Genomic DNA, 18,524 nt, shown 5'->3' on the forward strand with positions numbered 1-18,524 from the left:
ATCACCGATGATGATGTCTTCATTTCCACTGTAGTTGTTGTGGATGAACAAGTTCTGTAGATCAGATGTGATGTGATGGGATGCACCAGAGTCTACGATCCAATTTTGATCACTAGTGTTTAGAGTAGTCATGAGATTTACTTGAGGCCAATGTGATTGAGTAGGGAGTGTGGGTCGAGATCGATAGACCTTTGCAGAGTGACCGACTTTGTCACATAGTTGGCACACAACTTTTTATTGGTGGTGAGGGCGCTAGGATTGCTGAGAAGTAAAGTAGCCACCTTGGGTGTTGTGATTGGAATATTGATGATGTTGAGGAGGTATGGTTTGTTTGGAGCTCATAGGTTTAGGAGATATCTTGGTCAAACCTTTGTTGATAGTCTTATTATACGGATTGCCCCTCCTCACTTGAGCTATGATGGATGATCCTGGTAATTTGTCTTCATGCTTTAGATATATCTCAAAGTCAGTCAACTTATCGTAGAGTTCTTCGAAAGACACTGATGAACAGTGATTTCTTCATCAATGAGAGAATGATCGATCAAGGCCAAATTATCGATGATAACCTTTATATTATGTAGATAATCAATAACAGGACTTCCCTCCTGTCTAGTTGTCATGAGACTAGATAGGAGACTAAGCATGCGAGTGCGTGAACTATTCGCCAGGGTAGTTTGCAACTTACATTAGGCTTTGGCAGTAGTGTCACATGAAGATATGAGCGGGGCGAGGGATCCAGCTGAGGCTTGAATTACCTGGAGGATGAGATGATCCTGAGATGATCCTGGCATAACCATAGTTTGTGGTCCGGATTTGGTACTAGATTGGGTGCTCTTGGGATGTTTAGGATTGCCGGTGGACAACGAAGGGAGCCATCGATATAGCCTAGAAAATCATAGCCAAATAGGAGATTAGAGAATTGAGCATGTTAGGATGCATAGTTGCTACCTTTAGATAATTTGAAGAGGATGAAGGTTGCTGCATTGATGGAAATAAAGCTTGTATGTGGGAAAGTACTATGGTTCCCTACGACAACAACTAGAGCATCAAAGGTAGATGATGATAACATATGGAAGTAGGTAAAAGGTTGCAGCAACGCCAATGATTAGGGAAGAAGAGGTGGTGGTGGTGCAGATCAATGTCACCCGAGGAAGGTTGTTGGCAAACGAGGTCTTTGTTGAAGGAGAAGGTTAGCTTTATGTAAGACAATTGCAGATCTTTGTGCAGCATATCAACAGTTAGGAATCTGGGCAGCGATGCAGTGATGCAGCAAGTGGTATAGAAAGATTCAAAATGCTGCTTATCGAGGCAAAGGTGGAGCAGGATGCAGTGGCTGCCCCGATCACCGACCAGAGGCAACGGGAGAGAACTGCAAAGATTGTTTGGTAACAGTAGAAAGGGATGGTAGGCCTACACCAAGACAAGGTCCTCGTTAGGACCAAGGCATGACCCGGTAGGAGTATCTCCGTAGGAAGATCAAAACGTTGCCGTAGGATGCCGTTGGAAGCAGTGAAGACGATGTTGCCGGAGGCGAGGATAGCGGTGGCAGAGGCGTTGGTAGGAGTGGAAGGTGGGAGGTGAGAGGTGGGTGATTGCGGTGGCTTGAGTTCGTGCACGTAGTAGCGATCCACGCAGTGCTGTGCATGGCACAACTATATGTATACGCAGAGGAGAGCGTCGGATCGCCCAGCGTGTAGACTATTGAAGGCACAGGCGTCCCCTTCGATCTCCTCAAGTCTACTTTTGTGGCAGATCAACGAAGACTGCCGCAAAGATGAGGACTGACCGCGGAGTCTTGCTTGGGAATGTGACTGCAGCGATGATAGTCGCTGGCCGGAGGCAGAGGTTCGCACCTCTTTTCTTATTGCTCTGATATAATGATAAAGTGATAGAATGAAGAGTAAAATTGTAAAGATAAAGAGAAAGTACATCTCAATTAATATCATATAATGTCGATTTATATATAGTAAAAGAAAAGATTTTTCTCAATTGAGCAGCAAAATTTCCTCGTGCAGTTAAGAAAATCTCATCTGCAGTTGAGAAAATTTCTCATCTGATAAGCTGTCACCTTTAATGTTTGCTCTTGTACTACTTTGGTTTGGTATATCCGTGCCTCGTGTTTGTTGGAAGCTATGTTGGTTTCAAGAAGCCTGCAATCGAGGATCCCGCGAAGCCGAACAAGATTCCCAGGCAGATACCAGAACAGACTTGTACATGAACAGGCCAATTTCTCGATACTAAATGGTGGCATTCTCCCTTTTGGAGCTGTTTTCATTGAGCTCTTCTTCATCCTTACTTCAATCTGGCTTAATCAGTTCTACCACTTCTTCGGGTTCCTCTTCCTTGTCTTTTATCATTCTCATTATCACCTGTGCGGAGATCACAATCGTCCTATGCTATTTCCAGCTGTGCAGTGAGGATTATTTGTGGTGGTGGAGATCCTACCTGACGTCTGGATCTTCTGCTCTTCATCTTTTCCTCTATGCAACCTTCTACTTCTTCACAAATCTGGAGATCACCAAGCCAGCCTCTGGAATTCTGTACTTGGGATATATGTTGATTGCTTCTTATGCCTTCTTTGTGCTGACAGGCACAATTGGCTTCTGTGCATGCGTCTGGTTTACAAGGTTGATTTATTCATCAGTGAAGATAGACTGAGGATTCTCGACTCATATTGGTGTTCTGAAGCAAAGATCACGGTCAACTGTCAGCTCATCTGGAATCAATTTTGTAGTCATGGATGTTCCACTAAAAAGAAAATTACAGTGTGGGGTGAGTTTTTATCTTCTTATTTAGATCCACTCTTACTCTTTTTTCCTTGATATTTCAATGTAGCTGGTGTTCAACTGATGATGATGCTTCTTGAAATTGTAGGATTAAGGTCACTGTATATGACATCTGATAGGGGAAATAATGGCCGAATGACGTGCCACGACGACGGCCCCACCTGGGCACCAGGCTGCCCGAGTATGAAGACAATAATGCTGACTAGATCCGCGCTGACAACTCCCGCTACCACGCAGCTGCCCCCGACCCGGCATGGTTGACCACGGCAAGGTAAGGCGATGACCAGCTTCCGCCCATACCCTGCGGCAAACCACTCCACCACGCGACCCCAACGGCTGCGTCAGACGCCATCAGAGGTACCATCCCGCTCCAGCGGGCGGTCACATCCGATAATGCTAAATCCGTCAATAAATACCCCCGAACTCCCCAAAGAAGAGCAGGACTCTCTCAGCATAACTCAACCCACGGAGGTTTTTCCTCCTCCTCAACCCCCTCCACATCTTTGACTGACTTGATCGTCGGAGGGGTCGGGTCGAACACCCCGACCCGACCTTTGTGCAGGAGCGAAGCCTTCTGAGATCGCCGCCTTTGGAGATCCAGCAGACTCGAGGGGCTCCCCCACCCATGGACCACCGCCTTCCGGACTCGGACCAAGCCGCGACGGCCCCAAGGCCACGGCTGAACAGTTACCTGACGTAACATTTTGGCGCTAGAGGAAGGGCCGGAATGTCGGCTGGTCAGCAGACCCACCTTGGCAATCCCTCAGCTGCGATGACGCACCTAGTCGGGACCCCGGGAGATCATCCCTCGCGAGAGGAGCCCCAAGACGAGCACCCCGCTACAACTTCGGAGCAATATTGGCGCCTATTCAATGACCCGGGCTTATCGCCGCCCGACGCCACGGTCGTACCCCCATCTGTTTCCCCCGAGGCCTTCCACGACCATGCCCACCAAGTGAGGGCGCTGGCGGGTGTGGTGCAGACCATCGTTCCGCTCATCCCCCGGCCAACGGACCAGCCCTTGCGTCAACGAGAGTCCGCCCCTCGGGAGCACGCAACGCTCCCCGGGGCCCCCCCATCGCCTCGAAACCAAACGACCCGGCTCGGAGACCGGGAGACCGTGGGCACGCTGAACCGCCCCGAACCCGAGCGGCCACCCACGGACTCGACCAACATCCTACAAGCACAACTGCACCTCTTCAATCAACGCCTTAACGAGGTACAGCAAGAAATCCGCAGGTCGGAGGGGGAGCCTGGAACGGATGGATACCAAGGGTCCCCATTCGCGACCGAAATACAAGATCAGGCCATCCCACCGCACTTTCGGCTCCCATCCCTGGACACCTATGACGGCGCCACCGATCCTACGGATCATGTAGCCGCGTTTCGCGCCCAAATGGCGCTATACGGAACTTCTGACGCCCTGATGTGCAGGGCCTTCCCGACGACTTTGAGGGGACCGGCCCGCGCATGGTACGGCAGCCTCAAGGCGGGAACCATTTCCTCCTTCGACCAGCTCGCCCGGGACTTCGAACTCAACTTCCTCGCTTACGCCCGCCCGAAACCATCCGCGGCGCTGCTCCTCGGACTCAACCAAGAGGAAGATGAATCCCTTTCCCGCTTCTTGGATCGTTTTACGACGCAGATCCGAGGGCTCTCGGACGCTCATCCTTCCTTATTGATGCAGGCATTCATGATAGGCTTGCGGCCCTCCAGGTTCTTCTGGTCCCTAGTAGAGCGACCCCCCACGACTGTGCCCGAGATGCTTCAGAGAGCGAGCCAGTTCGTCGTTGCAGAGACGTGGATGGCCGGGAGACCCAGGGGACACAAAGGGACCAAGTCAGAGCCGCCTCGACAGCAACAACCTGCAACATCCCGGCGTAGGTCAGACAGATCCGACCCGCCGACCCTGAGGCCTCCTCTCCCGGCTTTGAATTCATCCCGAACGGATATATTCCTTCATATAAGGGAGAAAGGACTGCTCAAAGAACCCGACCCGATGAGCAACCCCCGGGCGTTGGCAGACCAATCGAAGTACTGTCGCTTCCACCGGCAACGGGGGCATGACACTGAACAGTGTCGGGAATTGAAAAGACAGATCGAGGAGCTCATCCGCAGGGGGCACCTCGATCAGTATCTCCGCCCGAACAAAGAATCTTCGCCACGCCCGGAAGGGCCCATCGAGCGACACATCGATGTAATAACGGGCGGCCCCGCATCCGGAGGGGACTCCATGGCCCGAAAGAGGGCGTACGCCCGAGCCGCCTCAGCGGAAGCCCCCAGATACGCGCCCGGGCCCAGTATCACCTTCCCGGCCAAGATGCATGAACAGGCCGAACACGACGATGCGCTCGTGATATCAACCAGGGTCGCCAACGCACAGGTAAAAAGAATCATGGTCGATACCGGGAGCTCGGCTGACATACTATACTTCGACGCCTACCAGAAGCTCGGCCTACCCAGAGATAGCATGAAGCCGGTGTCCTCAGCGCTCACCGGCTTCACCGGCGACTCAATCTCGCCACTGGGGGCGATTACTTTGCCCCTGACCCTGGGAGTTCCGCCGAGGTCAAGGACAACAATGACCACCTTCTTGGTCATCGATCTCCCCGCTGCGTACAACGCTATCCTCGGTCGGCCGACACTCAACAAAATCAGAGCCGTCGTCTCGACCTACTATCAAACCGTGAAGTTCCCGACCCCCGTCGGGACCGGAGAGACCGCAGGGAGCCCTCGGGAGTCTCGGCGCTGTTACCTGACCGCCGTCTCGTTACCTAAGAGGCCCAGGGCCGAACCACCGTTGGCGGACCACCGAGAAATACAGAAGTCGGCTCCCCACGTCGGGCCGAGGGGAACCACTATCGCTGTACTGCTACAAGAAGATCGCCCGGAGCAGACGATCAGGGTCGGGTCAGAATTGCCCGAGCAAGAACGAGAACAACTCATCGGCCTCCTACAAGAAAACGCTGATGTCTTCGCTTGGTCTCCCTCTGACATGACAGGCGTTGCTCCGGAAGTCGCCCTGCATCACCTCAGTATCTCCACCGATGCTCGCCCGATAAAACAAAAGCTGAGGCGGCAAGCTCCGGAACAGCAGATAGCCGTACGAGAAGAAGTAACTCGCCTCTTGAAAGCTGGCTTCATAAAGGAAGCCGGATACCCGCAATGGCTGTCCAATGTAGTCCTTGTCAAGAAAGCAAATGGAAGCTGGAGGATGTGCGTTGACTACACCAGCCTTAACAAGGCATGCCCGAAGGACTGTTATCCCCTACCACGGGTCGACCAACTGGTCGACGCCACGGCAGGCCACGCCCGCCTCTCGTTCATGGATGCCTTCTCGGGCTATAACCAGATCAGGATGGCACCTGAAGATCAAGAGCACACGGCCTTCATCACCGATCAAGGGGTCTACTTCTATAAAGTTATGCCCTTCGGGCTGAAAAACGCCGGGGCGACATATCAAAAAGCGGTGAACAAAATATTCGCTCGCCAGATCGGACGAAACATGGAGGTATATGTCGACGACATGATCATAAAAAGCCAAGAAGCCGGGACTCACCTGGCTGATTTAGCCGAAGCTTTCGCTATACTCCGCCGGGTCGACATGCGGCTCAACCCCGCAAAATGCGCCTTCGGGGTCACGACAGGGAAGTTCCTCGGATTCATCGTGCACGAGAGAGGGATTGACGCCGACCCAGAGAAGCTCCAGGCGATCATCAACATGCAATCACCTCGGACAATCAAGGACCTGCAGCGCCTTAACGGGAAGCTCGTCGCCTTGTCCCGCTTCCTCGCCCGATCAGGGGATCGTTGTTTTCCCTTCTTCAAGGCACTAAAGAACCCAAAAGGTTTCCAATGGACGACAGAATGCGAGGTGGCCCTCCAGCAAGTAAAGCAACACCTAGCCAACCTTCCTCGTCTCGCCTCGGTCTCCCCCGGTGAGAAGCTGAGCCTCTACCTGGCTGCCTCTCCGCACACAGTAAGCTCCGTCCTGGTCAAAGAAAACTCCGGCGGCCAACTCCCGGTCTACTACACCAGCCACGTTCTTAGTGGCCCCGAGGAACGGTACCCCCCGATCGAGAAGTTGGCGCTCGCCCTCGTGTTGTCCGCCCGGAAGCTGCGCCCTTATTTCCAGGCTCACCCGGTGGAGGTGGTTACAGACCAGCCGCTTCGACTGGTCTTGTCTAAGTTCGATGTTGCAGGGCGGCTCCTCAAATGGGCGGTGGAGCTCGGCGAACATGACGTTCGATACGTACCCAGGACGGCTATCAAGGCCCAGTCCGTGGCCGACTTCATCGCGGAGTTAACCCAGGACGGGAGCGGGAGCCTCACACAACCTCCCGAGGCCTGGGTCCTGCACGTCGACGGTTCAGCCAACTCAAACGGTGCTGGCGCGGGGCTGGTGCTCCGGGCCCCCGATGGGCGGACATTCGAGCGTTCCCTCCGCTTCGGGTTCCGTGCCACTAACAACGAGGCGGAGTACGAGGCACTCCTGGCAGGACTCAGATTGGCCCTCGAGATGCAGGTGGACATCCTTCATGTCCTTACGGATTCCCAGCTGGTGGCCGAGCAACTTAGCGGAGGATACGAAGCCCGCGACCCAACCATGGCAAAATACCTAGCACAGGTGAGGGACTTAACCGGAAAGTTCCATCACTTTACACTGTCTAATGTCCCAAGGGGGGAGAACGAGCGTGCCGACACGCTGGCTAAGCTAGCCTCAAAACCCGCTCCCAAGGCAGGACCGGAGGTCGAGGAGCTCCCCGCCCGCGCCTTCGAGGTCGCGGTCACGGCTACCTGCAACGCGCCCTCCTGGGTACAAGAACTGCTACGCTTCAAACGGGACGGAATCCTTCCGCCCGACAAAGCATCAGCCCGGCGCCTGCTTCGCACGCATGCGTGGTATATCGAGGCAGGCGGACGGCTCTACAAGCGGTCTTTCTCGTACCCCCTCCTGCGGTGCCTGGAACTCGACGAGGCGCAAACCGTCCTGGCAGAGGTACACGAGGGCGCCTGTGGAGAACACATCGGCGGACGGATCCTAGCCCATAAAATACTCCGCCAAGGCTACTACTGGCCGACCATGTGCCGGGATGCGAGAACACACGTACAACGGTGTACCTCATGCCAAGAGCACGCCCGCACGCCTCGGCTCCCCGCAGTCCCGCTAACTCCTATCGACTGTGCGTGGCCATTTGCGCAATGGGGTTTAGACATTCTCGGGCCTTTTCCTCTAGCCGCCGAACAACGGAGATACCTCATCGTCGGCGTGGACTATTTCACAAAGTGGGTCGAGGCCGAACCATTGGCGACGATCACAGCGCAGCAAGTAAAGAAGTTCGTATGGAAAAATTTGATTACTCGGTTCGGCCTGCCCACAACCATCATCACGGATAATGGGCCCCAGTTCGCCGGTCAGAGATTTCGGGAATTCTGTGCGAGACACGGAATCCGCCTGAAGTACAGCTCGGTCGCTCACCCTCAGACGAACGGGCTAACAGAGGTGACCAACTGGTCCATCCTAGACGGGCTCAAAAGAAGAGTATGCGCGGCTCGGACAACCTGGACGGACGAGCTCCCGAGCGTACTATGGGCGCTACGTACCACTCCAAAACAGCAATGGGGGAATCCCCGTACACCCTCACATTCGGAACTGAAGCGGTCCTTCCCCCCGAGGTAGCCATTGCCACCCTCCGGACAAAAAGCTATGACGAGGGAGCCTCGGGCGAAGGACTCCGAGCCGCTCTCGACTTACTGGAGGAGCGACGCGCCGACGCGCATGTGAGGGCCCTCTCCTACAAAAGGGCGGTCGCAAGGGTTTACAACCGAAAGGTACGACCTCGACCCATCGGATTAGGCGACCTGGTCCTGCGGCGGACCGAGGTTAGCGATCCGGCCCGGCCAAGGGGCAAGTTGGCCCCCAGCTGGGAGGGACCCTATCGGGTGACCGAAGTCATCGGAACCGGCGCGTTCCGACTCACCACCATGGAGGGTCGGTCCCTACCAAGGACTTGGAACGCACAAAACCTCAGAAAGTTCTTTCCATAAAACTCGGCCAGCCACGAGAGCCAAAACATAGACAATCAATTAAGAAGGAAAAAAGGAGCATGTTCATTCAAAAACAAAAGGGGTGTTACAAAAATAAAAGTGAAAGATACAAAGGACGTCAATCCGTAGGAACATCTGGGCTATCGTCGAAAGGAACCTCTGCTGGCATGTCGATGCCCAGATCTTCAGGAAAGGAGCCAAAAGGGTCCTCCACGACCTCCGAGTCAGGATAGCGTGCCTTAAAACGAGCAAGGGCCACCCGGTACCCGTACTCGTATGAGACCCGCCCGGTCCGGACAAGGCCTAGCTGAAAACCCGAGGATTCCTTATAGTCCTCAATCAGCTTCTTGTCCTTCTCCGGCCTCTGGCGGATCTCGGCCTCCAGAGCCTCGGAGGCCCTCGACGCCGCGGCTCGTGCCTCCTCAAGACGCCTAATCAGCTCGATGGAGTCAGACCTCACCGAGCGAGCGTCCGCCACCGACGCCTTCAGATGCGCCTGGAGCTCCGTGTTGCGCCCCTCGGACGCCTCCAGTAGCGCCTGCAGCTCCGCAAGCCGCTCAGCAGACGCTTGGAGCTCCGAATTCAGCCGCGCCGCCTCCGCCTCCGAGTCCAGGGCGCGCTGCTCGGCCGCAGCCACTGCCTCAGGGCCTGCCCCGGCCCGTGCCTCGTCCGCCTGCCTCCGGAGCTCGACGTTGCGACTGCTTAAGGCGGCGATAACTTGTCCCGCGTCCCGTACGCGATCCATCAAGGCAGCGGCATAATGGTTGCCCTAAGAAAAGGGCAAGGAAAAGGTCAGAACCGGGCCCGTTTAAAAACAGGCAAACCAAAGGACGAAACGACGCTTACCCACAACAGAGACTTAGTCGCCTTGCTAAGCAGAGCGCCGGAAGGCAGGGAGTACAGGTCCCGAGCTATATCGGGATGAAGCCCGCCGCGAATGAACCTGCCCGCAATGTCCTCGTCGGCCCACACCCGGGTGCCTCGGGTAAGACCATCCCACCGGGCCACCAGCGGGTCGGTGGCCACGCCGCGGGGAAGGGCACCCATCTCCCGCGCCAGGTACGGCTCGTCCTCCCTTAGCGGAAGACAAAGAAGCTCGCGAACGGAAGGCTGGCGAGGCACCTCTGTCGCCACACCCCCGCTCGCTCCAACCTCACCTTCCCCAAGACTTCCTGCGGCGCCTTCCACCACCGGCATCACCACAGCCTCCACTGCGAAAGCTGCGACCACCTCGAGACCCCCGCCTGATGACGCCCGTGCCCTCTTCCGAGACCTACTCGCCTCGACGTCCACGGGGGCTTCCCTCGTACCCACCTTGGCGACGGAAGGCGAACGACCCGACGCGGCGGAAGTCTTGCCCCCACGCAAGGCCTCAAGGAGCACCATTTCTGCCGAGAAAGACCAGGACAACTGTTAGTCAAACGGAAACACAAGAAAACGAAAGAAAACCCCCAAAGGAACCGCTCCTCGGAGCGTACCTAAAGGTACCGGGCTAAGACCCACCTCCACTAACCACCGCTCAGACATGCTCTGGATAGCTCGGGAGGCCGGGAGGATTTCTCTAAGCCTCCGAAGCCCTCGGCGCTCATCATCGTCCAAAGCCGGGGTAGTGTTGTCTATCACTCGCGCCCCCCAACGGACCCCAAACCCCTAGTCCTCCGAGCGACTGACGAAAAAGAAGCGCTCCTTCCACCCCTTGTTGCTGGAAGGGGCCCCGCTCACCCTGAAACACGCTCGGGCAGACAGATAGTAGCCCCCCGACCCCTTGGAAAGACGAAAGCAGGAGAGGAAGAGGGCGCGGGAAGGGGGTATGTCGGCGTAATGACATTCGCCCAAAAACGCCACCAGATAGCGCCACGAGTTCGGCACCATTTGGGACGGGGAAATACGCCACCAAGAAAGGCAGGAGACTATGACGGGGTGCAAAGGGAGGCGCAGGTCGGCCTCGAAGGCATCGAGGGTGAGGGCAAAGCCCCCGGGGATCGGGTCGTAGGCATGTTGGCCAGGCTCGGGAGCTAGAAGGACAAACTCCTCCGGGACACCATAGCGATCCCGGAGGAGACTCAGCGACGACTCGCCAACGATGGAGTCGTGGTCGTGGGGCCACATCAAGGCCTCTAGGGCCCTGGCCGCCTTCTCGTCCGACGACGAGCTAGGGTTCGACGAAACTGCCGTCTCTCCAGCCTTCGACGAAGAGGAAGATGAACGGGAAGAAGAGGACACCATTCTTACTGACCTTCGGCAAGGAAAGAAGGAATGATTGGCACAAACAAGACAATGAGGCACGAGACAGCTCGACGCACATGGAGGAAAAGATCTTCCCTCGGCAGCCGGCCTCACGCCATTTATAGGCGGGCCACACCCCGCCAAAAGCGGCGACCCTCCCTCTCCCGAAGTCTGCTGCAGGGAGGGAAGGCGTCACCTCACCATAAGTGCAGCATGGCATGGCAGAGGGCCGCGGCGCAGCACGGATACCAAGGCATCCATCATGCCGGCCTCGGGGACACTAACCGAGACAGACTTAAATGCATTAATCATGTTTAACCCTAATCATATCAAGCCCGAAGCCCGGTAAGGGACGGCCCCTTGACCTTCCCCAGAGAAAAAGCAAGCCCGGCCGCCCGCACGCTCACACGGCCAAGACCTCGGTCGCGTAATGCCCGAGGCTCACCAGCGCGGTCAGCCCGCCTGGGTCCTGCTCCTCGGTCGCGTAAGGCCCGAGGCTCGCCAGCGCGGTCAGCCCGCCTGGGTCCTGCTCCTCGGTCGCGTAAGGCCCGAGGCTCACCAGCGCTCTCGGTCGCGTAATGCCCGAGGCTCGCCAGCGCGGTCAGCCCGCCTGGGTCCTGCTCCTCGGTCGCGTAAGGCCCGAGGCTCGCCAGCGCGGTCAGCCCGCCTGGGTCCTGCTCCTCGGTCGCGTAATGCCCGAGGCTCACCAGCGCGGTCAGCCCGCCTGGATCCTGCTCCTCGGTCGCGTAATGCCCGAGGCTCACCAGCGCGGTCAGCCCGCCTGGGTCCTGCTCCTCGATCGCGTAATGCCCGAGGCTCACCAGTGCGGTCAGCCCGCCTGGGTCCTGCTCCTCGGTCGCGTAAGGCCCGAGGCTCGCCAGCGCGGTCAGCCCGCCTGGGTCCTGCTCCTCGATCGCGTAATGCCCGAGGCTCACCAGCGCGGTCAGCCCGCCTGGGTCCTGCTCCTCGGTCGCGTAATGCCCGAGGCTCACCAGCGCGGTCAGCCCGCCTGGGTCCTGCTCCTCGATCGCGTAATGCCCGAGGCTCACCAGCGCGGTCAGCCCGCCTGGGTCCTGCTCCTCGGTCGCGTAAGGCCGAGGCTCGCCAGCGCGGTCAGCCCGCCTGGGTCCTGCTCCTCGGTCGCGTAATGCCCGAGGCTCACCAGCGCGGTCAGCCCGCCTGGGTCCTGCTCCTCGGTCGCGTAATGCCCGAGGCTCACCAGCGCGGTCAGCCCGCCTGGGTCCTGCTCCTCGGTCGCGTAAGGCCCGAGGCTCACCAGCGCTCTCGGTCGCGTAATGCCCGAGGCTCGCCAGCGCGGTCAGCCCGCCTGGGTTCTGCTCCTCGGTCGCGTAATGCCCGAGGCTTACCAGCGCGGTCAGCCCGCCTGGGTCCTGCTCCTCGGTCGCGTAATGCCCGAGGCTCACCAGCGCGGTCAGCCCGCTGGGTCCTGCTCCTCGATCGCGTAAGGCCCGAGGCTCACCAGCGCTCTTGGTCGCGTAATGCCTGAGGCTCACTAGCGCGGTCAGCCCGCCTGGGTCCTGCTCCTCGATCGCGTAATGCCCAAGGCTCACCAGCGCGGTCAGCCCGCCTAGGTCCTGCTCCTCGGTCGCGTGATGCCCGGGGCTCGCTGGACCGCTGGTCACCTCAGACTGCGTCGGCGCCGCGGGACGCAACCATGCCTCGGACCTCCTCCCCCATCACGGCCGACGCATGGCTCCTTTCGGGGGGGGGAATATGATAGGGGAAATAATGGCCGAATGACGTGCCACGACGACGGCCCCACCTGGGCACCAGGCTGCCCGAGTATGAAGACAATAATGCTGACTAGACCCGCGCTGACAACTCCCGCTACCACGCAGCTGCCCCCGACCCGGCATGGTTGACCACGGCAAGGTAAGGCGACGACCAGCTTCCGCCCATACCCTGCGGCAAACCACTCCACCACGCGACCCCAGCGGTCGCGTCAGACGCCATCAGAGGTACCATCCCGCTCCAGCGGGCGGTCACATCCGATAATGCTAAATCCGTCAATAAATACTCCCGAACTCCCCAAAGAAGAGCAGGACTCTCTCAGCATAACTCAACCCATGGAGGTTTTTCCTCCTCCTCAACCCCCTCCACATCTTTGACTGACTTGATCGTCGGAGGGGTCGGGTCGAACACCCCGACCCGGCCTTTGTGCAGGAGCGAAGCCTTCTGAGATCGCCGCCTTTGGAGATCCAGCAGACTCGAGGGGCTCCCCCACCCGTGGACCACCGCCTTCCGGACTCGGACCAAGCCGCGACGGCCCCAAGGCCACGGCTGAACAGTTATCTAACGTAACAACATCCTTTCAAGGCTGTGTTCTTTTCATCAAAAAGTGGTTGCGGAAAAATTATACGAGTTAGAGTCCATACCCATGTCATGTTCAAATTGTCATGCAATATCATCCTACATAGGCCAAGAAGATTTCACTGTTTCTTTCAAGGCCATGAATTTGAGCAATGCATCAGCTTGCAAGCTTATACGCTAGATGAGGGGGCCTTGACATACTTGGATTTGGGCGTTCGGCCTTGTAGTAGAGCTCCAAGTAGCCGATGGCGGCGACGACCATGAAACCGCCGACGGCCATGGTGGTCGGGCTGTGCGGCATCTTGCGCCGCTGGTGCACCACCTCCGAGGACGACGCGGAGGAGTCGGCCGGTGGCCGCTTCGCATCCCTCTCCTTTCTGCTCATCGCTTCTCTCTCGATCTCTGCCCTTGCAGTGAAGGGAGCAGCTTGGCTTTAGGTGCCACGTTCGTACGTGCATGGCGGATTCGAAACGTGGGCAACTGGATGATCCATTCGTGGGCACGCGCGTGAGCCGCGAGGAAGGAGATGGTTACGTGGACTTAAGGGCTTTTTAAGGGGGTGGCAGCACAGTTGATATTTTAATCATGGTATGTCGTACCGAAGCGTACCGCCCGTATCGGGCGGTACGTATCGATCCGATGGGTTTTCGGTATGCGGATCGCTTGCTACCGGGCAGTACGTCCCAAAAACTCTCGTATCGGATGATACGAGGTAAAATCGGGCGGTAACGGTAGAAATTTCGACCGTTACCGTCCGGCACCACTTGGTACCGCCTGGTACCACTCGGTAATGGTCGACCGTTACCATCCGGCACCACTTAGTAATGGTCGAAATCGATCGTTACCGCACTGTAGCAGTGCTACAGTGTTCCAACGGTCAAATTGACCGTTGGAGCTTTTTCTCCTCCTATTTAAACAATTCTTCTCTCCCCTATTTCATTATACTCTCTTAAACTCTCTCTCAAACTTTATTTTTCTCTCCTAAACTCTATAAAATAACGATTTGTGAATTCAATCGAGGCTAATTTGAGAAGATTAAGAGGAAGAACTTTCTAATCAAGAGGTATGTATTCGTTTTCTTTAATTAGAGAGTAATTAAGATATTTAAGATTATGATTAGTGTGTTTCATCATGAATAATATTTTTGAATAATATTTATGATAGTAAAATAAGTTTAAATAAGTTTTATTAAAGTTATTTAATGCTACGATTAGTCATTTTAATGATGATTTAATTGAAATTTATTCGATTTTATATCAATTCAATGTCTTTAATACCTATTAGGGTATTTGTCAGAGAAGTAATTTATGAAAAATTAGCTATATTAATCATATAATTAGTGTAGATAAATGATGATTTTATCATAATTTGAATCATATTGAATAAAAATTACATATTTAATATTTCTTTTATGTGTTTAACATATATATTATGATAAAATAAGTTTAATTATGTTTTATTGAAGTTATTAAATACTGTGAATAGTCATTTTAATGATGATTTAATCAAAATTTGTTCGATTTTATGTCAATCCAATATCTTTAATACATATTAGGGTGTTTGTTATGTTTATAGTGTTGAAAGAGAAGTAATTAATAAAAAATTAACTATATTAATCACGTAATTAGTGTATATAATTAATTTAATGCTTCTTTTATGTATGTAACATATTTATGATGATAAAATATGATTAGTTATGATTTAATAAAAATACTTAATGTTGTGATTAGTAATTTATAATCAATATTTGGTCAATTTAATATGTTTATACTTTATAGTTTATTTGATTTAAATTTGATAGGATTATGGCACCAAAGGAACAATCACATGATGATGCATGAGTTCATGTCCGAAAGCTAGATGGAAACCATCATCATTGGCAATGTATTTATTGTGACTACATTGGCAAGGGTGAAGGAATAACTTGAGTAAAAATGCATTTGGCTGGTGGATATCCTGATGTTGCAAAATGCAAGAATGTTCCAACGGAGATCCGTAAATTATTTCAAAGTAAGCTTAAACAAGCAAAAGAAGATACATTAAAAAAGAAGGCAAGAGTTGAGGAAGAATATCATAGGGCTACACAGGAACCAGTTTATGATAAGTATGAGAGTTGCTGCGATGAAGTCGACCCAAATCTTATAGCTGGGATTCGTGCATCATTGGAGCATCAGTATACTATCGATAAAGCAATGAGGCATCGACGACCCGACTCACAATTGGAGCATGGCAGTGGTAGTGGAATCCAGAGGTCAACCAGCATGAGGCAACCAACTGCTCCTTCTCAGTTAGGCCGAACTAGTAGCATGAGGTATGGTGGACTCCGTGGTTTTATGAGAGGTCTTGGTAGGAGGTTCGCACTAGATATTGTTGATATTGATCCGCAAGCCTATCCCCCACAAACAGTGAAACAGACACGGATTGACGATGCATACACAAAAGAAAAAAAAACGGGATATTGGGAAGGCAATCTCAAAATGGTTCAACTTTAATAGGATTCCAACCAACATAGCCCAATGTCCATATTATCAGAGCATGATCTCTTCTATTCAAAAGTCTGGCACGGGGATCCAACCTCCAACACCGAAGGAGATTTACGGCGTGTACTTAGATGAGGGAGTGGCAGAACTAAAGGATTGAATCAAATCCTTCAAGAGGCAATGGGACGAATATAGGGTGACATTGATGTGTGACAGTTGGACAGGACCAACAAGAATGAGTATCATCAACTTTCTTGTTTATTGCAATAGAAAAGTGATATTTCATAAGTCCGTTAATGCTACTGAAAAGATCCAAGATGCAAAATACATTGAGAGCTTGATGGATACTATGGTAGAGGAGATTGGACCACAATATGTTGTCCAAATAATAACCGACAATGGAGCGAATTTCAAAAAGGCTGGTTTGCAATTGATGGAGAAAAGAAAAACTTTGTTTTGGACTCCATGTGCAGCTCATTGCATAGATCTAATGCTAAAGGATATTGGTGAGTTGAATTCGGTCAAGAATTGCGTAGCTCGAGCACAATCAATTACAAAGTTTATATATAATCATCATTGGGTCCAAGCATTAATGCAAAAGTATGTAAACGGTGAGATACTTCGACCTGGAATTACTCGATTTGCTACCAATTTTATTGCATTAAAGTCATTACAGCAAAAAAGGCATGGCTTGAAGGCAATGGCTAGCTCACAAGAGTGGTCTGAATCAAGATATTCGAAATTGAACGATGGAAAGAAGATAGAAAAAGCCATTCTTTCCTTTAGATTTTGGGAGACTATAGCAGAAATCATTAAAGGTGTGGAACCACTTTATATTGTCCTCCGTAAGGTCGATATGGACAAGCGTCCACAGATGTCGTATCTTAAATATATGCTTATTTCAACAAGAGAGGAGGTTAGGAAAGCATTCAAAGATGATTTTAAGGCCGACCAATACGTACGATTCATTGATCGTTGGACCGAAGTTCATATGGATCAAGATATCCATAATGCAGGTAAATTCATATTCAGAATAATTTAATTTATTATTATTTAGATAATAAAAAATTATACTAACAAAATTATGTTTTGCAGCGTATTATCTAAACCCGACAATTCAATATCGATATGCTCTCGGAACGCAAAATAATTTCCTAACGACACTACAAAATGTTATATATCGGCTCTTGCCAAACACTGTCGAGGCAGCCGGTGCTCTTATGGAGGGTCGATTATTTCGAGAAACAGTTGGTTCATTCTCCAACGTTGTAGTTGTATCGTGTCGTTACACTATGGATTCTGGTAAGGAAAAGTTATGCATATTGATTATCAATTATATTTAATGTTAATTATTTGTTATGCTAATAAAATCTTATTTATATCTTTTTGCAGTCGAGTGGTGATTACAATTTGGAGGCAATGCACCACATTTAAGGAAGGTTGTCATTCGTGTACTTTCACAGACAACAACATCTAGTGGTTGCGAACGTAATTGGTCAACGTTTGCATTGATTCATACGAAGGTCCGCAACAAACTCTTCTACAGACGGTTAGAGAAACTAGTATATGTCCATTATAACATGCGGTTAAAATTGCGATGTGCTGAGTTGGATAAGGAGCCAGATGAATCAGATATTGATCCCATTGATCTCCAATTCTACAACGAAGATTCAGAGCCAATGTTAGATTGGATTGAAGCAGCAGAGAACCAAGAGGATCCTCAGTGTCCGTCACGTTTTATCACCGAGGCAATAGAAGAAGAAGAAGAAGCACAACCCCAACGAGTGAAAAATCCCCCTCGATTACAACATGGTAGGAGTCAAACTGCTCGAGGAACTATCGACACCCAACGGTCACACTCGTCCCCCTAACGTGCAAAGGCAAAGGGGAAGGCAGTAGCATCAGTTGCATCGTTGGAAAGAATCGGGTCAGACGACGAGACACCTTCACAATCACATTCTCTTTCTCACTCGGTCCAGAGACATGACAGCAACACGGATAGCAGTGCCTCGACAGATGATGGCGGTGATGCCGGGCAGTCGTTGGTCTCGTCTACACAACTTGAGAGTAGTGAATGGACTGAGGAGCAATATTTTACACATGCCACTCAAGATTCAGATTATGGAACTCGACAAGGTACTAGTCAAGTTTATGCGTGGAAGGGGAAGACAGTGGATGAATATGAATAAATACGACAGAGCATACATGATATAGACACAGAAAGAGGCTTATCGTATTATGGAGAATCATACGGGCAATAACAATATGGTGATAGTTGGTCATCATTCTCTGAGCAACAACATTATACAGAACAGCACCAATATATGCCTCAAGAGTTGCCTCAGACAAATATGATTCATGACGATCAGTCTACGATCAGCACCACATTGATGCATCAATGACACACGGTGTATCAATACACTATGTCATGGGATCAATTTCATGATTGGGTCCAACAAACGTATCATATTGATATGTATCGGATCAAGGACCTCGATCCACCACCCGTAGGAACCCGTCGTTCGTTTTGGTGGTAGAACAACAATCAGGTATATCTAGATATGTGATAATTTATTTCATTTGAATTTTAGAGTTTATATTGTAATAAAATAGTCTAACAATTCAACTGATTTTTCTGTAGATATTTCAATCT

General features: G+C 52.3%; 1 protein-coding gene and 1 pseudogene across 1 annotated transcript; both read left to right on the forward strand.

Moving 5' to 3' along the window:
* Positions 1 to 2,073: 2,073 nt before the first annotated feature.
* Positions 2,074 to 2,658, forward strand: LOC135636166 (transmembrane 9 superfamily member 8-like; annotated as a pseudogene).
* An 855-nt stretch (positions 2,659 to 3,513) lies between these two features.
* On the forward strand, positions 3,514 to 8,466 carry LOC135636173 (uncharacterized). Its single transcript, XM_065147781.1, has one exon. The coding sequence runs from the start codon at positions 3,514 to 3,516 to the stop codon at positions 8,464 to 8,466; it is 4,953 nt and encodes a 1,650-aa protein (XP_065003853.1).
* The last annotated feature ends 10,058 nt before the right edge of the window (positions 8,467 to 18,524 follow it).

The sequence above is a fragment of the Musa acuminata genome, chromosome BXJ1-3 (assembly GCF_036884655.1).
Source record: "Musa acuminata AAA Group cultivar baxijiao chromosome BXJ1-3, Cavendish_Baxijiao_AAA, whole genome shotgun sequence".
In the NCBI taxonomy this organism is placed as follows: Eukaryota; Viridiplantae; Streptophyta; class Magnoliopsida; order Zingiberales; family Musaceae; genus Musa; species Musa acuminata.

What these genes read in the sequence shown, in the direction of transcription:
- LOC135636173 (XM_065147781.1), top strand. Translation starts at nt 3,514, where the DNA reads ATGTCGGCTGGTCAGCAGACCCACCTTGGCAATCCCTCAGCTGCGATG.